The 27,505-nt window shown below is 37.8% G+C and overlaps 1 protein-coding gene across 1 annotated transcript; it reads right to left on the bottom strand.

Moving 5' to 3' along the window:
- Positions 1-2,607: 2,607 nt before the first annotated feature.
- Positions 2,608-25,646, bottom strand: LOC126379972 (failed axon connections). The gene is made up of 6 exons (XM_050029017.1): positions 25,195-25,646; positions 8,886-9,021; positions 7,606-7,808; positions 6,737-6,874; positions 5,069-5,344; positions 2,608-4,945 (listed from the first exon to the last, which is right to left on the bottom strand). Exons 1-6 carry the CDS (start codon positions 25,495-25,497, stop codon positions 4,877-4,879), a joined length of 1,125 nt encoding a protein of 374 aa, XP_049884974.1. The 5' UTR covers positions 25,498-25,646; the 3' UTR covers positions 2,608-4,876.
- Positions 25,647-27,505: the final 1,859 nt, after the last annotated feature.

Below are 27,505 nucleotides of genomic sequence, written 5' to 3'. Positions count from 1 at the left end.
GAACGCGACTGTAAGGACAACAGCTTAGGTATAATACGTCCAATAAAGAAGGTCCTCGTTAAGTATGAATCCGTCGCTTTTTAGTAGTCATTCAGATTTGGTCGGATAACCAGCCGTTGTTTACATATTTTGGTTTTTTGTTTATATTTACTTAATGCGTAACATTTGAAGCTCAATATTTTCACCATATACAGGGTGTTAGTGACATCGTAACGAATACTCAGAGGGATGATACAGCCCATGATTCTGAGTTAATATCAAGTGGAATTTTCCGTCGCAAAATTCATGTTATTTTTTTAGTTTTTTTAAATTATTTTTAATTCTATACTTTTGCGATGGAAAATTCCACTTGATATTAACTCAGAATAATCAGCTGAATCATCCCTCTCAGTATTCGTTACGATGTCACTTACACCCCATACAAGTACATACAGTAGCCATACAAGTAGGTATGGGTATTAGTGACACTGTAACGAATACTGAAGGGGATGATTCAGACCATGATTCTGAGTCGATATCAAGTGGAATTTCCTGTTGGAGAAGTCATGAAAATTTTAGAGCTTATTTAAATTATTTTCCGTTCCATACCTTTGCGACGGAAAATTCCACTTGATATCAACTCAGAATTATGGCCTGAATCATCCCTCAAAGTTTTCGTTACGATGTCACTAACACCCTGTATTTTTGACTAAAGGCACAAGATTTTGGTTTACACCTACACATCTGGGATTGTGCCAGTTCCTTGTATTTTGCCGTCAAAGTTATGACACCATCGTTTTTACTTTTAGCAAGATTATTCAAAAACGCATGCATGAACATTTTTGAAACTTTGTATGGTTATTATTAGCGTTAAGAAAGACCGAATACAGTTTTCAGCGAAGTTATGCCTTGTCTCATTTAGGCGCTGCGATGTTTTTTCGGGTTTTCATAAAACCGCGATAACTTGAAAACTATAAATATTTTCTAAAATCTAATTGGGGCACAAAGGGGCACACATTAAGAGCTACTCGCGTATGTTTATTCTACAGGGGCACATGCAATGGTTTTAGAGATATACTATTCATCAAAACGTTACTCCAGCAGGAAATGCAATATCTCGAAAATCTGAAGGGGCACAGATTTTATTTTTGGGGGCACATTTTGGCACACATATAAGCTATCTGGCCATGCACAGTTTTTCTCTCTCCGATCATTCGTTTAGAATTTTCCTGCTAGAAAAACGTTACCCCAGCAAGAATCGTTTTTTCGATTTTTTTTCGAAACGACAGGGGGCACACATTTTTTATGTGGGGGCACATTTACAGCAGATAAGGCACCAACTATACGTTCTACTCATATAACTCTAGGAGATACTTTCTTGTTGGGGTAACGCACACGACTCAAATTTATCGAGGGCATGTGCAGCCATAGAATAAAGAATAATACTATGTATAGAACGGCAATTCTCCCATCCCCACCAGCAACTGAGTTAGGTTTACCACAGCCCCTCGGTCTTACTTTCGTCTTCAATCGTATTGGCGTCAGACGTCACAAACACAGAAGAAACACAGACTAACGTCAATGGGTAGTGTCTGTGTAAAACGAGGTGTTACGTGTGAAGTGCCCGAGGTGTGGCCCAGCAGTGGCATTAAGCTACTTATGTATGTTTTTTGTAAGAAATTTAGTGCCGCTATAAGTGCAAAAATATACTTAATTACATATTTCATTCGTTTAGATCTAGCGTTGAGGGAATTAATGGCCTGGTCATATCGAAACAGAACTGAATAGGCTCTACATCCATCTATAGAAACAGTAGGAAAAAGGTTTGTTAAGAAAAACAGCAGCTCCATGCTTCACCGTGTACACTTCAAGATGTTCAGGTAAAAGCATCCCACGTGGAAGCATTTAGCATTGTATTTTAGTAAGTAGATATATACTTTAATGGCGACAGAATATTACACTGAAATCCTTACAAGAACATTGTGTCCACTGAAAGCTCAGTAATCGGTACATTTATGGCGAACCATTACTATCTAATTGAATTATACTTAGGTTAAAATATTGACACAATAATTGAAAACCACAATTACTATAATAGTGAATTAATGAATAATACGATTACCAAAAGAAAACGTAACTATAACTCATTTTCTCTTAAAATGTTTTCTAAGACTCAATAATATAATAATATAAACATACTCGAAATGCCTAATACTAACTACATATAAGATACTTTACGATTAATTTGTATAATAGCACTAACTTACAACATTACAAGTTGAGTCAGATCGGAATATGTCATGAAGTAGATTACCGTACGGATTATATACGTGTTATGTAACCTATATGATGGATGATAGAGACAATAAAGGAAAGCACGCTTCCATACTTAAGTATATAATTACGAGCCTCCAAACCCTATTCAAAATTACTTACTTTTTCTAATATGTAAACTGTCTAATTTTAAAATGCATGTAGTAGTATGTAGGAGTCAACTTTACTTTATTGTCTCTAATAACCTGGTTGCGCTTAAATCTTGATCGAAAATTTGACCTTATTCTAGCCTTACATTAAGATTAAAATGTAACTAGCACTATATAGTTACAGCCTGTAACATATCAATCAACCTCATCACGCTCACACAGAACTAATGTTGTATGTGACAGTGCAGGTGACAGCGACCGTCTCCTGCGACGCGGCGACGTGAAACAGTCGGTGGTGCGGTGGTGTACGTGCGGTACCAGTGACGCTACGCTTGTGTAAAGATACAATTGCTAGCCATTACAAACTCTACCAAGATGTTGCATCACACTGAAACAGGCTTTAAAGATGGATGATCGGGCCAGGTAGCCTCGCTACTATTCCTATATATCAGTATCTGTAATGTAAGCCGCGCGTGCACCCATGGTCCTCGCGATCTCTGTGATTGCACGCGCCGCTTGAAATTCCATTTCCTAAACTTATACTCTCTTATTCTTAATTCCTTACACGTGAGACTAATGGCAGTGATGGTCAGCAGTTGTCGGGAGGGACTCAGTGGTCAACCATACCCCAAAAATTCAAATTAAAATTTATACATAAAATCAAATTCCATTACACTGATTAATTACTGTTAACATCTACTATCTTAACGAACATTCCTCAACCTTGACGCATTTCGCCTTAACAGCTAACGTAACACCGAACAATGTTACGCATATCTATGGCTTATTATCTTACGATTACCGTTAAAATGATATTTATATGTAAAATTTCAGACCTATCGACTTACATTTATTTTATTCTAATTTAATCAATTATCAAAATGCAATGGTAAAGAGACCAAACCTAAAAAAGTATGGTACCGATATCCTCCGGCCAAGTGAACCGACTAGTACAACTCTCTCCCAAGCCAAGATTCACGAAGCGAAATTATTTAATTTAGTAAAGAATAATAAAGCTGCCATAACAAGTGCATAATTACTAGTTCAAACACGTCGCTTAAGAGGCTGGAATGTACAACATATTTCGGTGATTTATTCCTAAATGTGAAACTCGGCCTGTTTCAGTGAATAACACCATACTAATACAAAATATAACCGTTCTACAGCCAGCTGGTCACATTGGAATGATATTGACTTTCATTCAAACAGTCTTTTTATAAAGTACTTTGTATAATTGTGGGTGCATTATTTGTGCGATGATAATTTGTTATTTCGACCTAAAGTTAGCACGAACCATGCGGAGAGACAGTCACAATAAGTATGATACTTGAAACGTAAGATGAGCATGGAGACTTGTTTTATGTCGACGACGGCGCCGACGTCGTTGCCGCGCCACGAAATCCTAATACACATTCGAATTTAAATACATAGGTACATATAAAAATTTGAGTACATTTGTCCCTAAATCTTAAACATTATTAATACAATATCAAAATTTTATGGACTTATGTATTACACAATAACATGAAAAAACAGTCTTCCAGGCTTTTTCGTTTATCAAATATTTGTAAATTGTAAAATTTCGTTTATAAACCCAATAGAATCTAAAAACAGTCGTTCAATCATAACCACAATTTTTATTACCATTTTTCTCAATAGTTTCTTTCGACAAATGCGTTATAGTTTTCAATTATCTACTAAACATCAGCCAATTTTTGGTATCAATTATACTAGACTTAATATCCCGTAGAATTAAAACATTTGACGACAAGTATCGTCATACAATTAATATATCGATGGATGAATGAGTATTATCTTTCACAAGACCCTAAGTGTTCAAAAGGTACACAGGACAATGATACTATTACATACTGATTAAATCGAAACATTGATTCAAGAGTCATGTCGAGCTCCCTACACTTACCTACAATATTCTGAATGAGATGTGGAATTACCAACATACAACAATACACCAATGTTATGATTTTATTATATTTACGTATTATTAATATTACATTATATTTATGCGTTCATCAGAATAAAAGTTTATCTAATCCTGTAAGTACCTTAACAATCAAATTACCTACCAGACATTAATTTCATATTCGATAAAATTTAAACATAAAATGAGTACATGTACTAAAATTAATAACCATAAAAAGCCGTATCCACATTAAATATAACTAATTTGCAATAATGTATTAAAATATTCAACAAATTACTTTGATGGTTACATACGTACTTTTTATAATCACGACACGACATCGATCGAATATATATTATATGTACGATTATAATAAATCAAAAGCACAATTATATCGAAGAGACGCGTCGCGTCCACGTTAACTGAAAGAACGGGAAAGACAAATGGATTTACACGCTTACAATGTACAGTGTATGTATTACGAGTCTGACTCTTAAGTGTATATTCAACTTGTATGCAGCATGTATACGCGCTCGCTGTCCTCCAACGCTTACTTCTCCTTCTCACTCTCCTTCTTCTCTTCTGGCTCCTTTTCCAGCTCTTTCTCCTTCTCGTCGCCCTGTAAGTAATCGTTTGTTTTTAATAGTGAAATGAAGCGACACTGCGATTAATATTAAGCACACAATTCTCATGTTTCACAGCAAGTTATATTAACGAATGTAGGAGATAAAAAAATATGTACCTTGCCCTTCTCGGGTTCTTCTGGCAGCGGTTGCTTCTCAGCGGGCCCTGTACCCTCCTTGGATTCCTTCGTCTCCTTTGGCGGCTTGGGCAGGTGCGCGTTCAGATCGAGCGTGGAGCAGATGTCGTCCCAGTCGTGGAATGCACGCTCCTTGATGCGCGAAACCAGCCCCACCAAATTCGGGAATGACTCGTTCATAGCATCCCGCAGCGGATGTGACACTTCCTTGTCGATGAAGTTCAACTGGGCCAAGTTAGAAAACGCCACCACATCTAGCTGTAACCAGATTGCTAAATTGAAATAATAACAATAATAATCACATTAAATAAATGCGGAGGAGTATCATTGCAGTGGGGTGACATTTCAAATATGGTAACAAGGAATAGTGTGAAAAGGGAGAATTGTGATGTGAAAACTGTATAAGGAGATGTAGTGACGAATTGAGAATTATACGGGTATGTATATTATACTTAGATAGTTCGGACATACAAAGAGAACGAATGAAAAATGGGTAACGAAACAGATGTAAGAAGCGAATGTGGAGTCATACGACAATTAGTCTTATGTCAAAGAAGGACTTTCCAGGCTACATTCACCAAAAACAATATGGATGGCGTTGTTCAGTTTTAACGTGATAATTACAAAATACAATGTTATGGCAAAAACTAAGAATAATTGTTGCTTGATATTTGGATCACATTATGTATAGAATTATGTTACTAAGTATATTGCTTCTCTTTAGTTTGATCAGAATAATCATGAGTCGAAGATGTAATTGTGCCTGGGTGTAATAAAAAGAGTTATTATCATTTATACCCAAAATCAAAGATATGTCTGTTATCCATGAAATTAGAAGTTTAAATCTGTACAGCGCCATCTATATTGTTTTTGAGAAACGTAGTTTAGAAAGTCCCTCAGTACTTTACACCAGCGAGTATGTACCATGAAGATTTTGATTGGAAAGTGGTGTGTCACGATATTAGTCTGTGGTCTTCGTCTACCTTAATGGGAAATGTAATGAAGGCAAACGTAATAATTCCCTTAGACCTTGTACTATATGGAAGTAAACAGGGATGAGGGGAGGCAACGACAGGTCTTCCTCGGCCTTGCGCGGCCGCGCATCGTTCAGGTGCATCCACAGCGATGTACTCTGGAATTACCGGGCTGTGTCCTAGATAGAGCCGCGAGATCTGCGGGGTAGATCAGGGGAGTGGGGGCCAACCCACGCGGCGCATGACCATTGCCCTCCCCCAAACCCACTAATTTTCAGAAAAGTAATCGTCGAAATTCATCTTCAACTTATCTTTTGTTCGGGCGAAGTGAGAATAGGATTTAAAGAACAATTTGAAAAAGTGTAAATATTTAGTCATGCGATAATTTTATAATTATACAAAACAATCTGTAAATAACAACGACTAATAGCAAATAAACTAGACACCGGATCAACTTACATTTGCTACAGTTATTGCAACGTTAAGACAAAGCTGCGTGCACGGGACCATGATGTACGTTGTTCCAACGCAACATCTCACTGAAATATGCCTATTTCACCCCCATCCTTTCGCTGCACTGTTGCACCTAGTACCACGTTTGCGCCCACCCAATTCGGCGCTTGTATTGTATCGCGCGCTCACCGCCTTATCAATAAAATTTCACACAGCTACTTACCAGGGTGGGCTCGTCCCCGAAGAAGAAAGGCCTGTCCGAGAGCAAGTCGGAGAGCACTCGAAGATCGTTCTTGCCAAATTCTATAATCTCGTCCTGAGTATGCACACCAATCCCGTGGGCTTTAGCCTTCTTCATGCCCTGCAAATATATACAGTTTTAAATTAGATAAATCAATTGTTTCGTTTGAAAACTACCTTACAGACACAATAGCTCTGTCTTTGTTTGTCAATGGAATAAATTAATGCAACATTAACAATATCGTTACGTCTTAAAATATTTTACAAAACTATAAGGTAAGATATTTTTTTGTATTGTTTTGCTTGTATTATACGCCTGTTAAACTAAGAATGAGCGACACTACAGGCTAAGTTCCCCAAAAATAATATAGGTGACGCTGTTGAGATTTAATGTGATAATTCCCTATTTTCTTACCTGCCTTACTATGCCTGGGTGTAATGAAAAGAGTCAAAAAACAAAGATAAAAGGTACATTTATGTCTGTTACTGTTATCCATGAAATTAGGAGGTAAAACGAAGGCAAATCTTTACAGCGCCATCTACATTGTTTTTGAGGAACGTAGCCTGGAAAAGCCCTCATTCTAAACAACTATCAGAAGGAAGAAATAAAAGAAATATGAAACGGAGCTTTACAATAGAAAAAAATATTAGTAAAAGCTACCATTGAACTTTACGTTCAGGGAACAAAGTTTGTTGGTATTTCGCACAAGTGTTACGCAACAAGTATTATACTGAACTTTACTAATAGATAGTCGGTACACTCTTTTCTTTTTCTTATTTCAAAATATTATAGTGCAATGAAAAAAGCTTTATAACATAACAATATAAATAAATATACACATAATAATTTACCTTGCGGCCTGAGGTGAGCTTGTAGCAGAAGTTAAGAATCGGGTTGGGCAGACGAGTGTTGAGAGCATTCTGCAGGTTGACTTGGTAGCCCTTGATGACGCTGTCGGGGTACTTGGCGCGCCACCACAGCAGCACCCACGAGAGGTGGTTCTCGATCATCGAGATCATCGCGTGGGCCACCACCCGCTGCTCCGGAGTTAGTCCTGCACACCAACAACAACATCAATCAGTCACGAGTACTGACGAGCCCTATTAAAACACTACTGTTTCCAATGAACGACAATAAAATTCTACCTTCTCACCGCACAGACTAGCTGAAAGCACATGCGCAAAGCCCAGTTATTACCTAGACTAGAATTCCAATGAGCCTTTTACCGGGACCTATTTTTGTACTCTATACAATATCCCGCATAGCAACGGAGCGCAAGATAATTTACGAAATTGATAATCATAATATACAGGGTGTTAGTGACATCGTAACGAAAACTTTGAGGGATGATTCAGGCCATGATTCTGAGTTGATATCAAGTGGAATTTTCCGTCGCAAAAGTATGGAATGGAAAATAATTTAAATAAGCTCTAAAATTTTCATAAGTTCTCCGACAGGAAATTCCACTTGATATCGACTCAGAATCATGGTCTGAATCATCCCCTTCAGTATTCGTTACAGTGTCACTAACACCCATACCTACTTGTATGGCTACTGTATGTACTTGTATGGGGTGTAAGTGACATCGTAACGAATACTGAGAGCGATGATTCAGCTGATTATTCTGAGTTAATATCTAGTGGAATTTTACATCGCAAAAGTATAGAATTGAAAATAATTTAAAAAAACTAAAAAAATAACATGAATTTTGCGACGGAAAATTCCACTTGATATGAACTCGGCTGCCGCCGCTGCAGCTGTTGCCGCTGGATGCGGGCAGCGCAGGACCGATCGTCGTGGAGATCCTTGGGGGAGGCCTATGCCCAGCAGTGGGCGTCATACGGCTGATGATGATGATGAACTCAGAATCATGGTCTGAATCATCCCTCTAGAGTATTCGTTACGATGTCACTAACACCCTGTATTTATTATTCATTTTTGTCGAAGAAATTTTACAAAACGTACTGTAGGAGTATTTTTATACCTATAATAGTATATTTTCTGAGAAATGTTGGCTTATTATTATGATGTTGTGTTACAAGGCTATCAAATGACAGTGAAACAAGATGCCAGTAACTGCGGCTGTCTGACATGAATAGCTAATCAAGTACTAATGACAAGCAAGACTCACCCGCATCAAGGTCCTTATTGAACTTTTCGGAAAGCTCCTTTATGATGAAAGTGCTGTCGGCAATCTCTTCGCCATTCAACTCTATAAATGGAAGTTGCCCTTTTTTGGATCGGAACTTTGCCTTGTGGTCAACATTCTGAAACAAATAAACAATTTGAAAATTACTTATGGTTTTATGTTGGGTACAATATTTATGTGACGACAGCATTTCGATGAAATGCTTGACCATAGCATTTCGATGAAAGGCAGAGTAATAAACAGGATACAGTAACGAGCTAATCAACAAAGGAGTATCAGAAATCGGATAACGCCCAGTGTTTATGTTTTGGAATTCGCTGCTCAGCGACTCATCAGTTATCGCAGCGCGTAGGCAACTTCACAAATAAATTCAGTATAGTTAACAACACGATTACACTCTCAAGACGATTTATTATACACTACTGCCCTGAAACAGGTACTTTAGCAATATATAATAGGTTCTTAATTAAACTAAAGTAAAATACACAGTAGAGTTAATTACACATGTATTCATTACATTATAATAATAACAAAACATAAAGCTTAAACAAATGGCCCATTAGTAGTAGTCTAGTTGTAAACTTGTATATTGTCATAGAAGAGACAGTAGGTAGAAGAATCCGGCCACAACTAAAGTCAGGATCTCGTGATCAGCTAATTATTAATGGTTGTTTACGTATAATTTTTTATTCGAAAAAATAAATACGAGTAGTAAAGTTATCGAAGTAGTAAAGGTACCTATCTAATATTCTAAATTCAAAAATAATTACAATGTGTGTGATGAAAAAATGCTGACATTTTTAAAAATTCGTCCCATCCCCTAAAGGTGAACGCGAACCTAGACACGGCTCCTGTGCCGAAATCATCGCACAAACATCTGCAGCAAAATGTGGGTCGTGCGGCGCGGAAAGGTACACGACGTTGCACACGATTTCATACAAAGATTTATAAATGCGATGACTTCGGCGCGTACGGCTCCTGTGTTGCGTCATAGAATACTCCCCACCAGCGAGTGAGCTAGGTTTACCTCACCCCCCTAAGTCTTACTTTAGTCATCAAACGTGTACGATAACGCCAATGTGAAGTGTCTGTGTAAAACGAGGTGGTTTGTATGAATTTTCCGGGGTCTCGTTGCGTCTAAGTGCGCGTTCACCTTATGGGTACGTAACACTAATATGTATTCTGTGCTATGGGTCAACGGTTGTATGAAGGAAATTATTTTAAGACGATCGATATACTTTCAAAAGCCGCACCTATTTTAGGATTCCGTAGTCAACTACGAATAACACTAACATGCTTATCCTAAATTTTATGTTTGATGCCCGTACTGCAATCGAGACACCACGACCAGTTTCTTGCGCCGCTTATTCTACTCAGCTAAGTATAACGTTTCGATGTGATGATTATTAATGGGACTCGATGAAAACTATAGCAATGTTATCCTCATCACCATAATAATTATTATCTATGCACCCAGGGCTTTACTGTTTGCTCTTCACTAAAATCTTATTGAGTATAGTTATAGGTTAATCAAGTATTGCGACTTTGTTCTTCTTCTATAGAGTGGGTTGTGAGTAGTGATGTGCCATTCCCGGAAATGAATGTTGTAAAATCTCTTTGATAGTAAGGACATTGGCTGCTTTTCCAAATTGTTCTTTCCCATCCTCTGGTCTTATCTGCCTAAAAGTTAGGTAATAAAGCTCTGTTCACATACGTTTTTCATATAAGGTGAGAACGGCTCGTCACTGGTTGTGGGGTGGATTACCAACCTCATCAACAGTGGATGACATGACTCACGTAACGTCTACATATTTACATCAGTAAGTAAACCGGGGCACACGGCTTAATATGCCTTCCGAATTCGAATCACGGATCACTTTACTTTCAGGTGTTGAGTACAACTAGGTGATCAGCCTGTAATGTCCAAACCAAACTTGGGATCACAGAGATTGTTGTGATGTTTCCACCGGGATTCGAACCCGGGACCTACGGATCCTGAGTCCAACACTCAACCACAGAGGCCATTATGATTTGTAATTATTAAACAACTTACAATTATTCAATGTTACAACTATCATTACAAGTATGTACGATAGACGAATACCCAATGTAGATAAAAATAAAAATATAGGTATATCTCACACTTATTCCCAGTCTCATTAGTGACATTAAGTATATAATATTTTATGCAGAACAATAATATTGGCCCTTATTTCGATTATTAATGTTAGTCTCAGCGGTTCCCCTGCATTTAAAAAAGTAGAATACTGTATACCGCAACAAAACACTTAATAGTTACTACGTAAGTACATATCTATAACCCTATCGGTATAAAATTAGGGTACCGATTTGATTTTTTATAAAGGTAGAACGGTCAACAAGTGCAGTTGTGGTACCGGTATAAAATATCGCTACCGTAAAATTAAAATATCAGTAACGGTATCTATCGGTATCGAATAAACGATACGATGCGAGCGCAACGTTGCTAATTCTAAAACGTAAACGTATTGAAGCTTTATTACCTTTATTTTATAATTTCGGTATCTTTAAATATTATTTTTTCGGTAACAAAAAATAGCAATATCGTTATTTTACGGTGTCGTAACTTAATGTTCCACCGCTTCAACCGATATTTCAATTTAGTTATTCGGGCCCATCTTAAATGAAAAAAAATGTGCGTAGGCAATAGCTACGGAATCGCTACATCCTTAGCCGGTGTTTTGTACCGATTCTGACAAACATTTAATTTTATTGTAACTTAAAGAAAAAACAGGTGATGGATGATTTAGGATTATTCACTTTAAAATGTACACCTATAACTCCCTCAAATCAACTACATCTCGCTGGCGCTATGTAATCCCTTTGACACGATGAGAGGCGAGGTGTCAATGGATGGCGAATCCCATTCTCTCGCCTTAGTTTAATTAAGAATTGTTTGCCTAAAGCGGAGGTTTTATAGGGAAAACATCGCGCTAGGTCCTCTACATATTAAGCAGTATACTAGTTAGATATCCAATAAATAGTGAAAACGGCTGTTTCAATATTAAAAGTGTTTCACGCGGCATAACAGATTGTCGTCACAATAAACGATTTTTTAGCAAAAAGTAACGTTTTATGTGAAAATGAGGGGATGAGAGTGGGTCGGTTGGAGCGCCGGGTGCTGGCTGGCAGTCGGATACAAGGGTACCGAGGGCTCGGGGGACGAGGCGCTCGGCAACGGGGTGGGGTGTCCCCGCGTGGTTTATCTGACTGTGTAACCATGGCAACAGGCTCCAGACGAGCACCGAGCGCGGGCTTACGACGCGGGGAGCAGCTGTATTGATTTCGACTGGCTAGGTTCAGCGGCCGGCCATCCCGCCCCCGCCCCTCGCTCTCGCCGGCACCCCCGCACGTCGCTACCCCCGCTAGGTCCTATCTCGTGTCACATCTATTAATAGTAATCGACATCTAGGTATTATGCAATTGGATGCCAGTCAACAACCAAAATTGAAATACTATCGATTGAACTTGTTTTTTTGGAAATATTTACGTATTTTAAATATTCGAAACAGATATTAAGTCCATAAAAGTTCATTTGAGATTATTATTATTTATACTAGGTAGTTTTAATCTACTTACCTACTACATGATTTCAATAACTATTTAACTATTCACTGGCATTCGCTTCTGTAAATATTAGTAACATACCTACACACTCGAAAAATATTGCCCTCCTCAGCAGGCGGGTAGAAACAGACTCGTTAATTAATTCAAGTTAGGTAAGCAGGCACTGGAATAGAAACGGGATGATCGCTATGAGAAGATAATGACTTAGGTATGTTCCAGTATTTTAATATTGATCATGCATATTACCTATGCTTAAAATTATTCCGGGCCCTATTTGAATCTTGTATGTATGATTTAGTGTACAAGGCTTGTAACCCAGTCTTTTAAGCAGAAATCGATACAGCACGCAATGCCCGCCGCATCTAGGCACCAACTCTCCGGCTGGAGAACACCTGTATTGACGTGTCCCAATTATCATCCACATCCGCACACACCCTATATACCTACGCACTGCTAACTATTGAACCTCGTAATAATTAGATCTCGTCATTTAGCCTCGAATTCCTATCCGTCTATATCACGTACCTACACAGCTTGTAGACAAAGATCGCACGCAACAATAACATAAGATTAATAAAAGAATTTAACAGTCAAACTCGATGACGCACACATTTAATCAAAATTGAAACAAGAAATATATTTTTAACATCAACATAACAATGTGACCGATTTTTTTAAACATCTCATGAGAACACAGTAGAATAGACAAAAGGAACATACCTGCAAACAAAACGGACAGTACAGTAAATTTTGATTGTGAGTAAGCTTGACAGTAAATTAATATTATTATAACATGGTAACAAATTGAGCTTTACTTGATCCAGTCATAATTATTACTTAAAATAAAAGCAACTATAGAAACAGCAAAAATGGCTACGTGTCTAGGTAGCTGGAACCCTAAGTTTTTTAATAAATACGCTACTTGACAACTTAGTCAAATGAGATACTTTTTACAAATCATCAAAATTTTAATTTTCTATGCAATTTGTATGGAATACTGACGTGTAACGTCGTCAATATACGTCATTAGTAGATCAATGATAAAAGTGGTCCCGAGTCCGTCATGCTCATTGTTGTATAATTATTATTAAAAAAATAAGTCTAAAAGGAAAATGAGATTGATGTTTGCTCATTTTGGAATGGCTCCTATTTCTAGATTAGCATTATTATAATTTATCTTTGACCCAGCAGTCGATATTGAACAGATTTTTTTTTATATTTGACATGTATAGGATTTAGATTTATAGGAGTCGGCAACAGTGAAATAAGAGCGTAGAGGATAATCTAGATTAAGTAGATTTAATTTTGGCTCAGGACGCTCTGGAGGCCTAGGGCGCGGGCGAGGACGACGCGGGCGGCACCCCCGTGCGCGGTGGCGCGAGGCGCGGGGTTGGTCGATGGCCGGCCCCGGGCCGCCGGGCGGGGTCGCGCAGGCGCCTCCACCGCAGGTCGAAGCCCTCGCGGTTGCCGACCCCCGTCTAGGCACATATACTAACATATTCTAATTCAGATTTACTCAAATCTGAAATATTATAAGTGCAAAGTAAACAAATTTATGTGTACCTCCATAGAACCTTAACAATTTACCTGCGCTTTTGTCACGAAATAATTATTTTATTTTACTCTGAAGCCGAGTCACACAAACCCCATTTTGACTAGGTTAAAATGTTTTGTACACACGTCAACCTCCTTATAAAAAGAGGTACAAAAAATTTAGCTTTTGGTTTATTATAGAAGGCGAGAGTTTCATCTGCTCGAATACTAAAGAACAACAGAGGCAAACCTCGGGAGGGTGACCTAGCATTTTTGGATCTAAAGCCCATGCCTATACACCAAGCTTTGTTCCAACTACTTAACGTGTCTGTACTAAGCACGTTACTATTCTAGGTTGAACAAATAACATTCATTGAATTGAAGTTAATTTTAACAATGCATGTTACTGTTAAGTATCGTGTGTTAAGTGTAAACAAGGCAACATCACACATTGTGTTACCGTTACTTAAACAGTAGCGTTCGGGGAAACGGCCGACCATTGTGCAGCTATTTTAGCGTTTCAAGTTATTTATATAATGCAGGTAGCACAGTGGAACATTCCAATCTGAATATAATGTAGATAATACTGCGCTCTAATTTTATGTTCTTTGTTATCTTGACCAGTGACACTAAGTTCATCTGTTATTCGTACAATTATAGAGCTCCTACGTAAATAGTGGAGTACAGACCGGTGGCATGTACACGATAAGGGGTTTAACAACCTGCAATGTGTAGATAGAGTCCTTAGTATAGTCTAACCGGAATCGTAGCCGACTCGTTTACCTTCGCAACGGAAGCAAATAGTATCGTTTACCAAAGTAAATCAGTTCATAAATAAAATGGCGTAATAAAAATGGGTGGTTGTTGCAAACAAATCTATCAATCGCAAACGCATACTAAAGTTCTGTCCCTACTTTACAATTCCATGTCTACTTCAATCAAAATTTTTTTATTGCACAAAAACAAAAACTCAGGACATGTACATACGAATAAAATAAGCACATTAACCCCTTAAACGCCGGAACGCGGATCTCGACCAGACACAATGTAAAATCTATTGTGTCTGGTATCTCGGCATATGAGAGGTTAAGCGGCCTTATTGCTAAACAGCTATTTCTGCCAAAAAAAATAAAATAAACTAATAAAAAATAGGATAATAGGATATACTTGTTTTGTAAATAGGTTCACGCGAATGATAGCGAAGAAACGTCCTAGATGAAGATATATGACCTACGGTGGACCACCCTTATCTAGTAAACCTCTTTTCACTCTAGATATCTAGGTGAGATGTATCATAGAGATGTATATATATATATCATGTATCATAGAGATATATGGGACAAAGTACTCTTCCGGCTTCGGCACACCAAATGCATCGAGAGAGCAGTTTTAATGCGAGTCCTGGTTTCTTCCCTGCTAATGCTTTCGGTGTGAAGCACTTCTTAAAGTTTCTTGTAGTCACTCAAACTGCGCTGCTTCTAAAATGCTTTTGGAATGCTAAAGAGTGCGTTTAAAAGAGTGTAAGACTATGTCCGCACTGGTCTAGTTTAACGCATAGAATCTAGCAAGTCACCTAGGGTCTAGCTTAGTTAAACGAACGTTCTAGAATGTTGGTTTTCGCTTGTCGTTTGACGTGTAGTCAACTAAACAAACGTTGGTTTTTTAGCATTAAACATGAAGCATTTTAGAAGATAAAAATGAAAGAAATATTTATTGCACTCGACTTTAATTACAATCAATTACTTTATATGAGTCGTAATCTAAAGAATGTCCCCTCCCGTTTCACTGAAACAGGGTTCGGTTATTAATGTTACATTCAACCGGGACCCGAGTTGTCGTAATAGTAATTTCTGTTGGCTGTCTGCTACTATATGGAAATATGAAAAACTAAAATAAAATCAGTGCACATTAGTATCCATTACCTTCTGTATTCACGACTCATTCTTTCACGAGATATTAAATCTGACGGGTATACCGCGAAACACAGCCCAAAGAATTGTTGAATGTTAACTGACACTTTATAGACGTATTTCGTTATTCTATAATTAGCAGCTCCATTATCAGAGTACTTACCTAATATTTACCACTTGTAAATTGCTGAGATGACTCACGCAAACGCGTACTAACGCTAAAGTAGATATGTAGGCTGACTATGAATAAATAAATAAAAAGCTATGATGCTGTTTTGGAATTTCAACTGATTGCATTCTCTAGGATTGCATTCAAATCTGTAGGTATATATTATTACAAAATATTTAGTATTGTTCGGTTTATTCCAGCAATACACCGGTATGAAACTCCGAGATCTGTGGGTCGGTATCGGTGGCTACTTGCGCTGGTTAGATACCCGCAGTGGGCTATGCACTTGGGAAAGTGTAGTCGACATACCGTGGCGCATGATTTCATAGCTCACTGGCTAACTCGCTGCTGCGGTTTCTCAATCTCATGTATGCAACATACGTATGTGTAAGTGCCAATATGCATTAATTTATGTATTTGCATTGGATATCAGTAATTCTCAATCAATAATCTTGAAAATTTTCAACTGTGATTTGGCGTACAAGCCATCGTCGAATTTCAGTTTCGGACCGAAAGGTAGGGAACTGATATAGAACACTGTAAAGCACGTTTAACAAATACCGTCATAGGTTAGGGACTACTCTTAGTTAAAGAATATCTACCGCATAAATTTCGGACTATGTGTCTAATCTATAAATCCCGAAAAGTTTAGTTGCTAAAGTTACAGTAAGTCTAGAAGTGAGCTGGTCTCACCGTGAAGCAGGTGACTACATATTAGATCACCATTAAAATCAAGATAGGTGCGTTACGTTCCGAATCAGGTTAGTGTTGCGATATCTTTAGACAGGTCGTAACGGTGCAGGTGCTGGTTATTAAAGAGAGACCGCGTCGAGAATATGAATCAGTAGCTTGGCCAAGTGGTAGTTAAACAGCTCACGGCTCACTTCCGTCGATCGAGGTCTGCCTGAGGGTTGACGCGTGCGGCCCGCATTCCACCACCAAATATGTCGATGGAAACAGTTGGAATAATAAAATGTATTAGTTGTCGAGTCCTCATCCAAACATCGAAATCGCTCACATTGGAAACGTTACGAGTACTTCTTGTTGCGATTCTTATGAATCTGGCTACAATTAATGTGTCAAGTAATAAATAATCAGCCTAGTCCTTGAGTATCGTTTTCGCGTTTTTTGTAAAGAAGCATATAAAGGCACACTTGCGAATTGACAGAAACAATAAAACTATGTCAGCACCGCTACTGTCAGTACATATACGAGTAGCTTTGGATTGAAACAAAAATAATTCCATTCATTTGAAAATAATTATAGCTTTCTGCCAACTTGTTTTCTTGTTATTCACTGTTGTTGTAGTACCCTAAAATATCTTAAATAAAAACCTACACTATTAAACAACTGGACATATAATTGCTTTAAATTGTCTTCAAGCATAGTAAAGCAGGCACGTATGCTTCGCGTGATAAATAAGCACTAGCCTATTAGTAGCAACCTGGTTTCCACTGATAGCTCCGCCTTACAATTCCCGAAGGAGACTGTTGCTCACGCAAACTAATTACTTACTTAACGCCACCACTATAATGTCAGGGATGCTAACTAAATCGTATTTCGATTTAATATCACGTCGCAACTACTTCTATAAATAAAAATCGAGTTAAAGTAATGACACAGTAATTTCAAATTAGCAACAACATAAATTTTCCAAAAGAAAAGTGAAAGAAAGTACGTCTTTCACTTTCACACGGTTGTTTCTACCACTCTTATCTATTCTACACAAACGTAAACCCCAAGAACCACAAACATCCATAAGTGATAGTAACTACTATTGCATCGGAGTAGTTTTAAGTGTGTTGTCTTCACTTACCTAACACATTTAAGAATGCCATTCCTTTATACCATGCAAATGGATACCTAACTTGTAATAAATGATGGCATTGCATATAAATCATAATGATGTTTGTATGAGCAATGCGTAGTTGTATTGAACATTCCTAACATAGTTAATGCATGCAACGAGCGTTCGAGACTTCCACACTAACAAGCTGTTTAGTAATGTTATTAGCCTGTGATCCTTTGTCTGCTTGTTATCGCAACCTATAGTTACCAATACCATTCAATCAAGTCACACTCACATAGCTACCTACTAAATAAGTCATTTAAGTAGGTACATTACATTATAATAACTACCCGGTTACGGTAAAACAAAAAAGGGGGATTATGTGTTTGAATTGTTTGACCATTATGTATGTACCTATGGATGTACTTCTGTTCCCCTTAACTTCAAACCAATTAGTAGAATTGAACAAGCGAGGTGTCGCTAGAAGCGTCTTGATTGTCCGCTGGTTATAGGCTACACGACATCACACCAAATTCAACGTGGCGACCTTTAAAGAAAAGCAAATTTTCTTGTTATGTTCGTAAGTGCTAATTAAGTGATTGACGATATTCAATTTTTACCTCGTTTACAGTTTTCCCTAAACACGGTAAGTCCTATAAAAATAAAACGTATAGGTACGTAATTGATATTAAGGAAAATTTGAGATTCACTTTGTCATTTTTGACGTAAGTAAGTAAAGTAAGAAAGAAGTCGTATAGTGTTAAACTACTGTACTACTGTATATGGCGCACCCGCCATAACGATGTTACAGACAGAATTTGATGGACGGCTTTTCCGAATCTCGTCAGAGAGAAACACATCCTCCCAAAAGAGCCGAGAACAAAACTCATTCGGAGTTAAAATAATAGAAAATCATAGCTCGAAAAAAAAATATACGGTCCAATTGAGAACCTCCTCCTTTTTTGAAGTCGGTAAAAATGTTGTCATACAAATGAATCTCTATTTTTCACTCTAAATTAGATACGTTCTAATTTTAAAACCTGTATTTTTTTTAATTTTACTAAATTCCACATTCATAATTATCTATTTCATTGGACAGGAATGCAAAACTTTCAGTTTTTTTTTTTTTTTTTTTTGACGTGACTTATTGTAGATTTGCCGCAGATGGCATTAACTACTTGGCCGGACAAATGGGGAGCGCTGAAGGCTCTCACCCGGTACAACGTTTAAGACAACAGGCCTGAGGGTGCCCAGTTGGGCGCGAACCTCGGCTCAGGGCGTCGTCTGAGAGGAAAAATATTTGAAAGAATTAATCGACCCTAGTGGGTCGATAGCGATAAGCGCTGAATGAGGGAAATCGTCGACCACGCCGGCGGGGTCGGTATCGGGGTCCTGAAGTGTTTGGTGTCGCGAGCTGATTGGCTGCCTCTATGGCTAGAGTAATCGGGTCGTCGGGATCGTATATTACGTCCTTCGGACGCCGATACTTTTCAGTACCGTCCCTAAGCGGGATGTATTCGGAAGCCGCAACTACCAGGGGATTTGGGTGGTGCGGAGCAGAATCGAAAAAACGTTTGGAAGCTAATTTGAGCCATTGGGCAATGGTTGGCAGACCTAGGTCAATGTGCAGATTTTCATTGCGAAGGAACCACGGAGCTCCCGTGGCTTTCCGCATGAAACGATTTTGTATTACCTGTAGACGGTGGTATTACCTGTAGACGGTGGAAAACTTTCAGTGTGTCCTACTAACCTACTACGGATTTCTTGAAATCCAAATCTTATGGAATTCAACCTCTAAGGATGTTAAAAATAGTAAGAGTGGCTAAGTTTGTGTGGGGAATCATATTTCCCGTTAGATTTATTTGAAAGGACATCCTTCACATTATAGGCGTACAATTCTGTGCACTCTAATTCTCTCTAGAGAATTTTTGGGAAGAATATTGATGATAAGGATAATATTAAATATGCTACTCATTTTAAAATATAATACGTAAATCTTGCATAAACTAGTTACCAATCAGTAATTTAATGGGCCGTGCGCTGTATACCAATTTGTTCGTTTCGATTGAATACAAAATAAAACATTATCCAGGAAATTATATAAGTATACCTACTTAACGAACAACCAAATACATATTTTGTTTATTGAATTGATATAGTTGCCCAGTGAGATGTAAAGTAAATGGCTGCGCGCGCGGCTATCTTGGAAATTAATGATTGTGAACCTCTATTAACTGCTGCGCGTCGGAACTTCGGTCATCGACCGGCTTGAGTGTACTCGGCTACGTCGCGCCTTATCTAGTTGATCTACCTAATCTTATACTTGACCAAGTCCTCGACTATCATACATAACTGTGTACAAAGCGTACTAAATACAATGTACTCTAAGTTGATCGCTCGTATGACTAGTGAGCTAATCTAATATGAAGATGAAGAAAAAAGCTAAATAGTGAAAATACTATCTCCTAGGTATATTTTTAGATGGTCAACGGATAACACTGGTTATTTTATAAACTAGGTTATTTTGGAAATTCAACCCCCAGTGTATTGATTATCATTCACATAGCTTTGACAAAATAAATCACTGTTAGGAGATTTAATTAATTACGTAAACGTATAGTGGTGGGCAGAGCCACAAACCGCAAGAAGACTGTATGTGATATTTTGGTCTTTATATCTTAATAATAGGTTGCCGAGGATCATAAAGGTGCATAGTATATAAAGTTTAGTATTTTCGCCTTTGCCTGATCAAATTCCATTTTTAGGTTGACTACCGCCACCAGTATTCTAATTGGATGTATCGTTCACTATTTATTATAATTTACAGGCTAGATGGATATTACACTCACAAAGTTTGATAATTTAAAATCTTTCGGCAATTAGAATACACAGCAAAAAGTCCTGACACATTGGCCATGCATGCATGTATGAATTTCTAGTCTAAAGACTTTACAACTCTATTTATTCAACCCTCAATGGGTTTGACCCCTTTGAAGTCACACCACAAAAAAGGCTCATGTCAACCTTCCTACCTGTCGTTTTTTGTGTCAATCTACAATTAGAGCTTTAACAGTTGTACCTAATTCTAAAAGTGTTAACTCAGTCGTCAGTGATTTTATTTGAGGCACATGAAATAAATGTATGAAATTACCTAATATCAAATGAGTCCAACAATGGATACCCGTGGCAATTTTATTTCACAATATATGAAATCATCATTAACCAATACTTTCAATAGGAAGAAGAGCGAATACAGTTAATAAAAATGAATAAGCGACGAAGACTGGTGATACGGGTGGCGTGTACGGTTTTATTGTGGGACATTTGACGGCACGTACTGTGCTGTATACAAGGTTAATACAAGGGGCAATGGCCGCGGGCGGATACAGTACGTCCTACACCCTCCCTCCGATGCGAGCTGTGGACTCGGCACACATGCTGGACATACGGGTCGGCAGTATACCCGCTTATTCAGCTACTGATTTAATAAAACTATCAGTTATCATCTGGAAGGGAACTTCTAACTATGCATAATACTCGTAGATAATACTACATAGATCTTTGTAAGAATAATATTACGATAGGTACTTTACCAAATGGTGGCGTTGTGGATTATTAAGACCGTTTGGATTAAATTAGTATTTAGGCAACTCAACTGGTTTAGCGTACTTATTTATTTTTTTAATGGAAATAACTTATTATAAACGTGATCTTTTCTAACTTAGCAAATAAAAACTTCTAGCCTTGGGTGACTTGAGTGGGGCGACAAGAGGACACCACCTACTGACCGAACTCCCATGATCTCCATCCCAAAACGTTTTGCCTACTCTGTTTATGACATTACCTGTAGGTACCTATATTTAAAAGGCAGGTACGGGGGTATAAATGAAATTAAACATTTTACTCGTTCTAGGGCGATACATTAAAAACCTTATCCGTATTATCAATAAAGGTAGATATGCACATATATTTTCTGTATTTCTTTCTATAGGATATCAGTAAGCCTACACACAAAATATTTCTCTCGCCTCCCCTCCCGCTCCCACCCCGTGGCCTCCCTTTTTCCCACTTTCCCTGTAAATCTCATTAAGTCTCCGAATTCTTCAAAGATAAGAGGGAGTAACAAAAAACCGGATAACTGCCTAACCCACCTAATTACACTTACACGATTACTTAGCTAAGAATAACCTGCTAATGGCATCTCGTAATAGGTACGATATCTACTTGATAATACTGAAAAACACTTGTTTTAACTGATATTATTCTATATACTTCGTTACAAACAAGATTCATAATCCTAGCCACACCCAGTCGTCCCTTGATTAAATAACTAACATGAGTACTTTTACTCATTCTTACTTCATGTAAAGGGAACTCTGTTGATTAGATGTGTAACTAGGTATGGGTATGTGTAACTATAATATAAATACAGTAGATACAGTGCGGCAAGCGGTAGTTATGTGCAATCGAGCGTTATTCACTTAGGTAGGTACCTATGTGCGTGCGCAAGAAATCATAATCTTTTCGGCATCAAATTCGACCGTAGTTTATGAAAGGCTCAGTATGAACATAGTTAGGGGCATAGATTGTATAGGTATTTTATCTGGAGTACGGTAGAAATTACTAGAAATCGAACAAGCACTAAACTAAGAACCAACTGCCTAGCCATCTCCTGTGGAAAATACCTACCATCAATCAGTAGTTAAGTAGATAGATACCTTTTTGATGTGACTTATTGTAGATTTACCGCAAATGGCATTAACTACTTGGCCGGACAAATAGGAAGCGCTCAGGGTTCTCACCCGGTACAACATTTAAGACAACAGGACTGAGGATACCCAGTTGGGTGCGAACCTCGTCTCAGGACGTCATCTGGGAGAATTAATCGATATTTGAAGAATGAATCGACAGCAATAAGCGCTGAATGAGGAAAATCGTCGACCACGCTGGCGGGGTCCTACCTACAGTCAGTGTTAAGGTAGAATGTCTAAGTGACCGTCTTGGAGACGGCATGTTTATGTTTATAAACTTATATGTAGCATGCATAAGACATATATAACTAACTTGTATGTTTCTTACACGCAATGAAATCCATTACGTAGTTAAGTTGGTACGTACCTATTAAGCTACTTTCTACACACAAAGAACTAACCCAAACGTCGCGTTTCTTTAAAAATCAAGAGAAATTGCTTTTAACCAAGATGTTGTCTTAACCTGCATCGAATCCAGTGGTTGGTGCGTTTCGTGTTTGGTTGCGCAGACCCAGGAAATCGCGAGATATGCTCAAATATTTGAGGTCTGACTACATTACTATGAGTTATTTACTCTATAACTATGTAGGTACGTATTCACCTATTCTAAAATTGGGTAATTCAGTGAATGCAGCAATGCATGCAGTTGTTAATATGCGAGGATGGCTGTTACTAATGCAGTACTTGTTCCTACGCTGAAGTACGGTAGTGAATGTTGGGTATGACAGAAAAAGCATGAATGTACGATTAATGCCGTAGACACAAAGTCATTGCGTAGCATCTGCGGTGTTAAATTGAGTGATAAGTAAGAAACAGTGTGATAAGAGAGAGTGGTGTAGGACTGGCAGAGAAGACCTAGAAGGACGTACATAGACCGAATTGGAGATGTTCTTAGAAAAGGTTCAGTACGATCTACTCTGAACCGGCGTGCGTGTATGAAACGTTGGATGAATGTGAAGGAAGTAAGAGAAGAATATCAGGATCGAAGCAAATGGAATTGTAGTTTCTGCTTGCCTCGGTAAAACACTGAGCAAATAGAAAATATAGAACGCGTTCAGCTTGTTCATCTTCGTCGGCATGTCGTAAATCCGCATAAACGACTCTGGTTATAGATACCTACTCCAACACGATGGGTGGTAAATTGCCAGTATTACACCTAGTTTGATCTATCTTAATCCATCTCTGGACTTCAACGTTAATCTGCAAATGTTCTCATCCAAATTACAGAGAAGGTATCCATTACGATTTACCATAATCCATGTTATGACTGCATCCCAAATGTGGCCACAATCTATAATGTGTATAGGTACATAACACCACATGGTTCATCATTATATATCTTGAAATAAACATCAAGGTGGTTGTGGGTTGTATTATTGATGACTTGTGGCTCTGACCACCCCTGTGGTTACAAGCGCGACTATATACGTAGCAACCTACGTACCTATGTATGTAGGAAACAGCTTTAAATACTTACTTTATTCCACTTACCTACTCCCCATTAACAAATTATTATAATTTATGTTATTCTTATTCTTCATTAAATGAATAACAGATAAGTATGGAATGCTAATACCTATACCTACCTATCTACCTACTAAATCCAGATCTCAAACAACAAAAAAATTGTAATATGTGCTATGTACCTACTTAGTATCTAACAGAAACCAATACTGAAATGAACCTGAACTGACAGTACCTATATGAGATAGGGATGTAGATAGTAAGGTCATCATCATCAATTTAAGAGCCACGCTCTTGTCGGTGTAGCATTTTCCATTCCAGTCTATCAAAGGCCAATTCCTTGACTTCCCTATAAGACACGACGTTAACCTTTTCTTTTTTTTTTTTTTTTGATAGTAAGGTACCTACCTATATATTAAAAACTGATAAAAAAAAATCCTCATTAACTAATCGCCAGTAATAAATATTCACCATGAATTAGTAAAGGGCACATAACAATATTGTTATCTCATTAGGTAGTGAGGTAGATACCTATCTACCTACCTAGTTAATGCTAGTGTTAAAATACTCCACCCTCTCCCTAAGTCCCCACACAAAGTCTCCACGCCATAACATATAGGTACCATACTTTGCAGACAATATAGCTATTTGTTTCATATTGTCAGTGAATAATCAGTGAAGAACAGTCTTGCAAAATTAAAGTTGTAGGAGGGAAAATGCGGAGTGGAATGCAGTACCTTTTAAACCTAGACAAAAACCTAGTTAAGTAATAACGAAATGTTTAAAAAAAATAAGGCACATTCGCATAGATGCCGAATTCGCGGTGGCCGTAGAAAAAAACTTTCACCATTTAATGAATAAAATAATATACTGAATAATTAAGAAATAAGGATATCCATATTAAGATGGTACAAATAATAATGATACAGGTAAATGTGAAACAAAAAATAATTATTTGTACGATAGTACAAATAATGGCACAGGTAAAAATTTGACAAAAATAGGGGTTTGTATTGATTTTCATTTCACGCAAGCTGGGCATTAGTGGTTTCTAAATGCTAGCACTTACCTCGTACTTGATGCCAGCCAGGCGGAGCCATGTTTCAACTTTCAAGCAGTACGGTGATGTCGACGGTAACAAAGGAGTTCTCGAGAACTGATATAGATAAACTATATCTTTTTCGTAATTAGCCTTGTGAACTGTGGGCTTTGGCGGAGCCGGTTCAGGCTTTTTTTCCTCTGCCTTCTCTTCGCCCTTTTCGCCGGACGCCGGTGGCTCTTCTTTAGTTTGCCCATTGTCTACCGGCGCGTCCTCCTTCAATTCCTTCTCCTTCTCTGTTTCGGGTACGTTATTTGTAACTTCTGTAGCCATAGTTTCGACAAAAATTATAATCACGCACAGTACACAATAACCGCAAGAAGCTACTTTGTATGATTAGTTCAACGCCGCTAGGCTAGGGAGCGTTTGCAGCGCATAAAATTGACGACACCACTACACCGCACGTAGTCAACTGAGTAACTGGTTGCCAAGCAACGCGGTTCAATTCGGTGCCGCGATCACAAAATGGCGTCGACGTCCTGTGAATTTTGAGTCAGGCGATGCCCCTTTTAATTTCACAATATTGAATTATTATTTCTATACTTTATGAAATACCCAATTAATTATTTAAAATGAATTACCAGTGGTTTGTTTAAAAAAAAACATTGCGCTTTTGTTAATAATTATAATGTATGGTTTACGATTATCTGTATAAGTCATGCGCGTATTTTAAAATATTAATTATTTCTTGTGAATTACGTTGAAAGGTATAATGGTTGAGACCATTATAAATCCTTTTCGTTTTCATAGTAGGTATACTTACAGCAACTATCACATTGATGTATAATAATTAAGTTACATTACAACTATCATCTTATTAACACGTTCTAAAATAGAAAACACTCGCTGTGCAGTAGTCCCCATCAGGGTACGCAGAACCAACCTGTAGCCATAAAATACAGAAAGTGCCTGCCTATTTTATTATGGCATATTAGGTACCTATTTATTCCTATCTTTTTTGTTTCGTTAAGTTTGCATTGCTTGTTTCCTATTTGCATAGAGACAGGAAATTAGTAGTAGGCTTTCAGACTAATAAAAAACACGCGTCAAAGACGTCCCTTTTTATATGAAATAGGTAAGTACGTAAATTATTTCAAAGGGCAACGGCCAAATTCTCCTTCATTTAGTACGTAATTAGTTATTTTTGGGACCGTGTACTACGTTCAAAATAAATTATGAAATTCTAATTACTAAATAAAGACCTTTCCTTTTTCCATCTAAAACTAACGAAAATCATTTCCATTATTCTATTCAACTTATATATTTTAATCAAGAAAAACGTAATAATAAGTCCAACATTTTGCCACGTTTTTCAACGACGTCACAGTTGCTTTTTTATACAAATTCCATAGTAATTTCGTGTTTTGACGTTTAGTAAAAAGTAACTGATTTGACTAGTTGGAAACTAGTCTACAACGGGGTGGGCAGGTATACCTGTTACTTGTTTGCAACCACTTTTTTACGGAGTTATAATACCTAGATCGATATAATAAATCGTACTTTGACAAGCAATCAGCTCACCGTTCTTATAGTGGCACAAACATGTTAGATTACAAATGACGTCATCCGTCTGTCGGTTTTTACAACAGGCCTGAACGTGGATGGCAGATGAGGATCTGAACGTCCTTTGCGAGTATGAATTCGATTTTTTTTTATTCAGAATAAATAAAAATAACAAGTTATCTTTGCTAATTAGGTAGGGACCTCCCTATCTACTGATTACGTTAAGTAAATGAATTCATAATGACGAACCACCGGTCGTCAAATAAATTAAAATACATTTCTTTTAAGCCTCGACGGTCGCCCAAAAAATATATAGTTACCTACACAAGATTATTCCGCTTGATTTGGTTGCACCTACTCTCTAACAAACAGCGTATTCAAGCCTTGGTCACGCTCCGGACACTTCATACAACCTCATTTTACACAGACACTACACATTGACATTATCGTACACGCGCATTTGTGTGTGTGACGTCTGACAGCATAATATGATTCAGGTCTAAACTATGATCGAGGGAGGGTGAGGTAAACCTAGCTCTGACGCTGGTGGGGAGCGGAGTTGCTGAGTTAGTATTATTCCTTATGCCTTGATTGTATCTGCAGATGTTTTCCCGTTACCCTTTTCACAATAAGCCCTGTTCAGGGATTTTATAATGCTGGGTTTATAAAAACCTAGAACGTATTAGGCAGCTGCTTGTCATCCCGGCCACACCGGCGATCCTTCTAATGGTTCTCTTGTAATTTGTGGATCTGCTCGCATGCGTGAGGTGTGGGTTCA

Source organism: Pectinophora gossypiella, chromosome Z, assembly GCF_024362695.1.
Source record: "Pectinophora gossypiella chromosome Z, ilPecGoss1.1, whole genome shotgun sequence".
Classification (NCBI taxonomy): domain Eukaryota; kingdom Metazoa; phylum Arthropoda; class Insecta; order Lepidoptera; family Gelechiidae; genus Pectinophora; species Pectinophora gossypiella.
The sequence above is the reverse complement of the archived record's forward strand: the minus strand, read 5'-3'. Positions and strand labels throughout refer to the sequence as shown.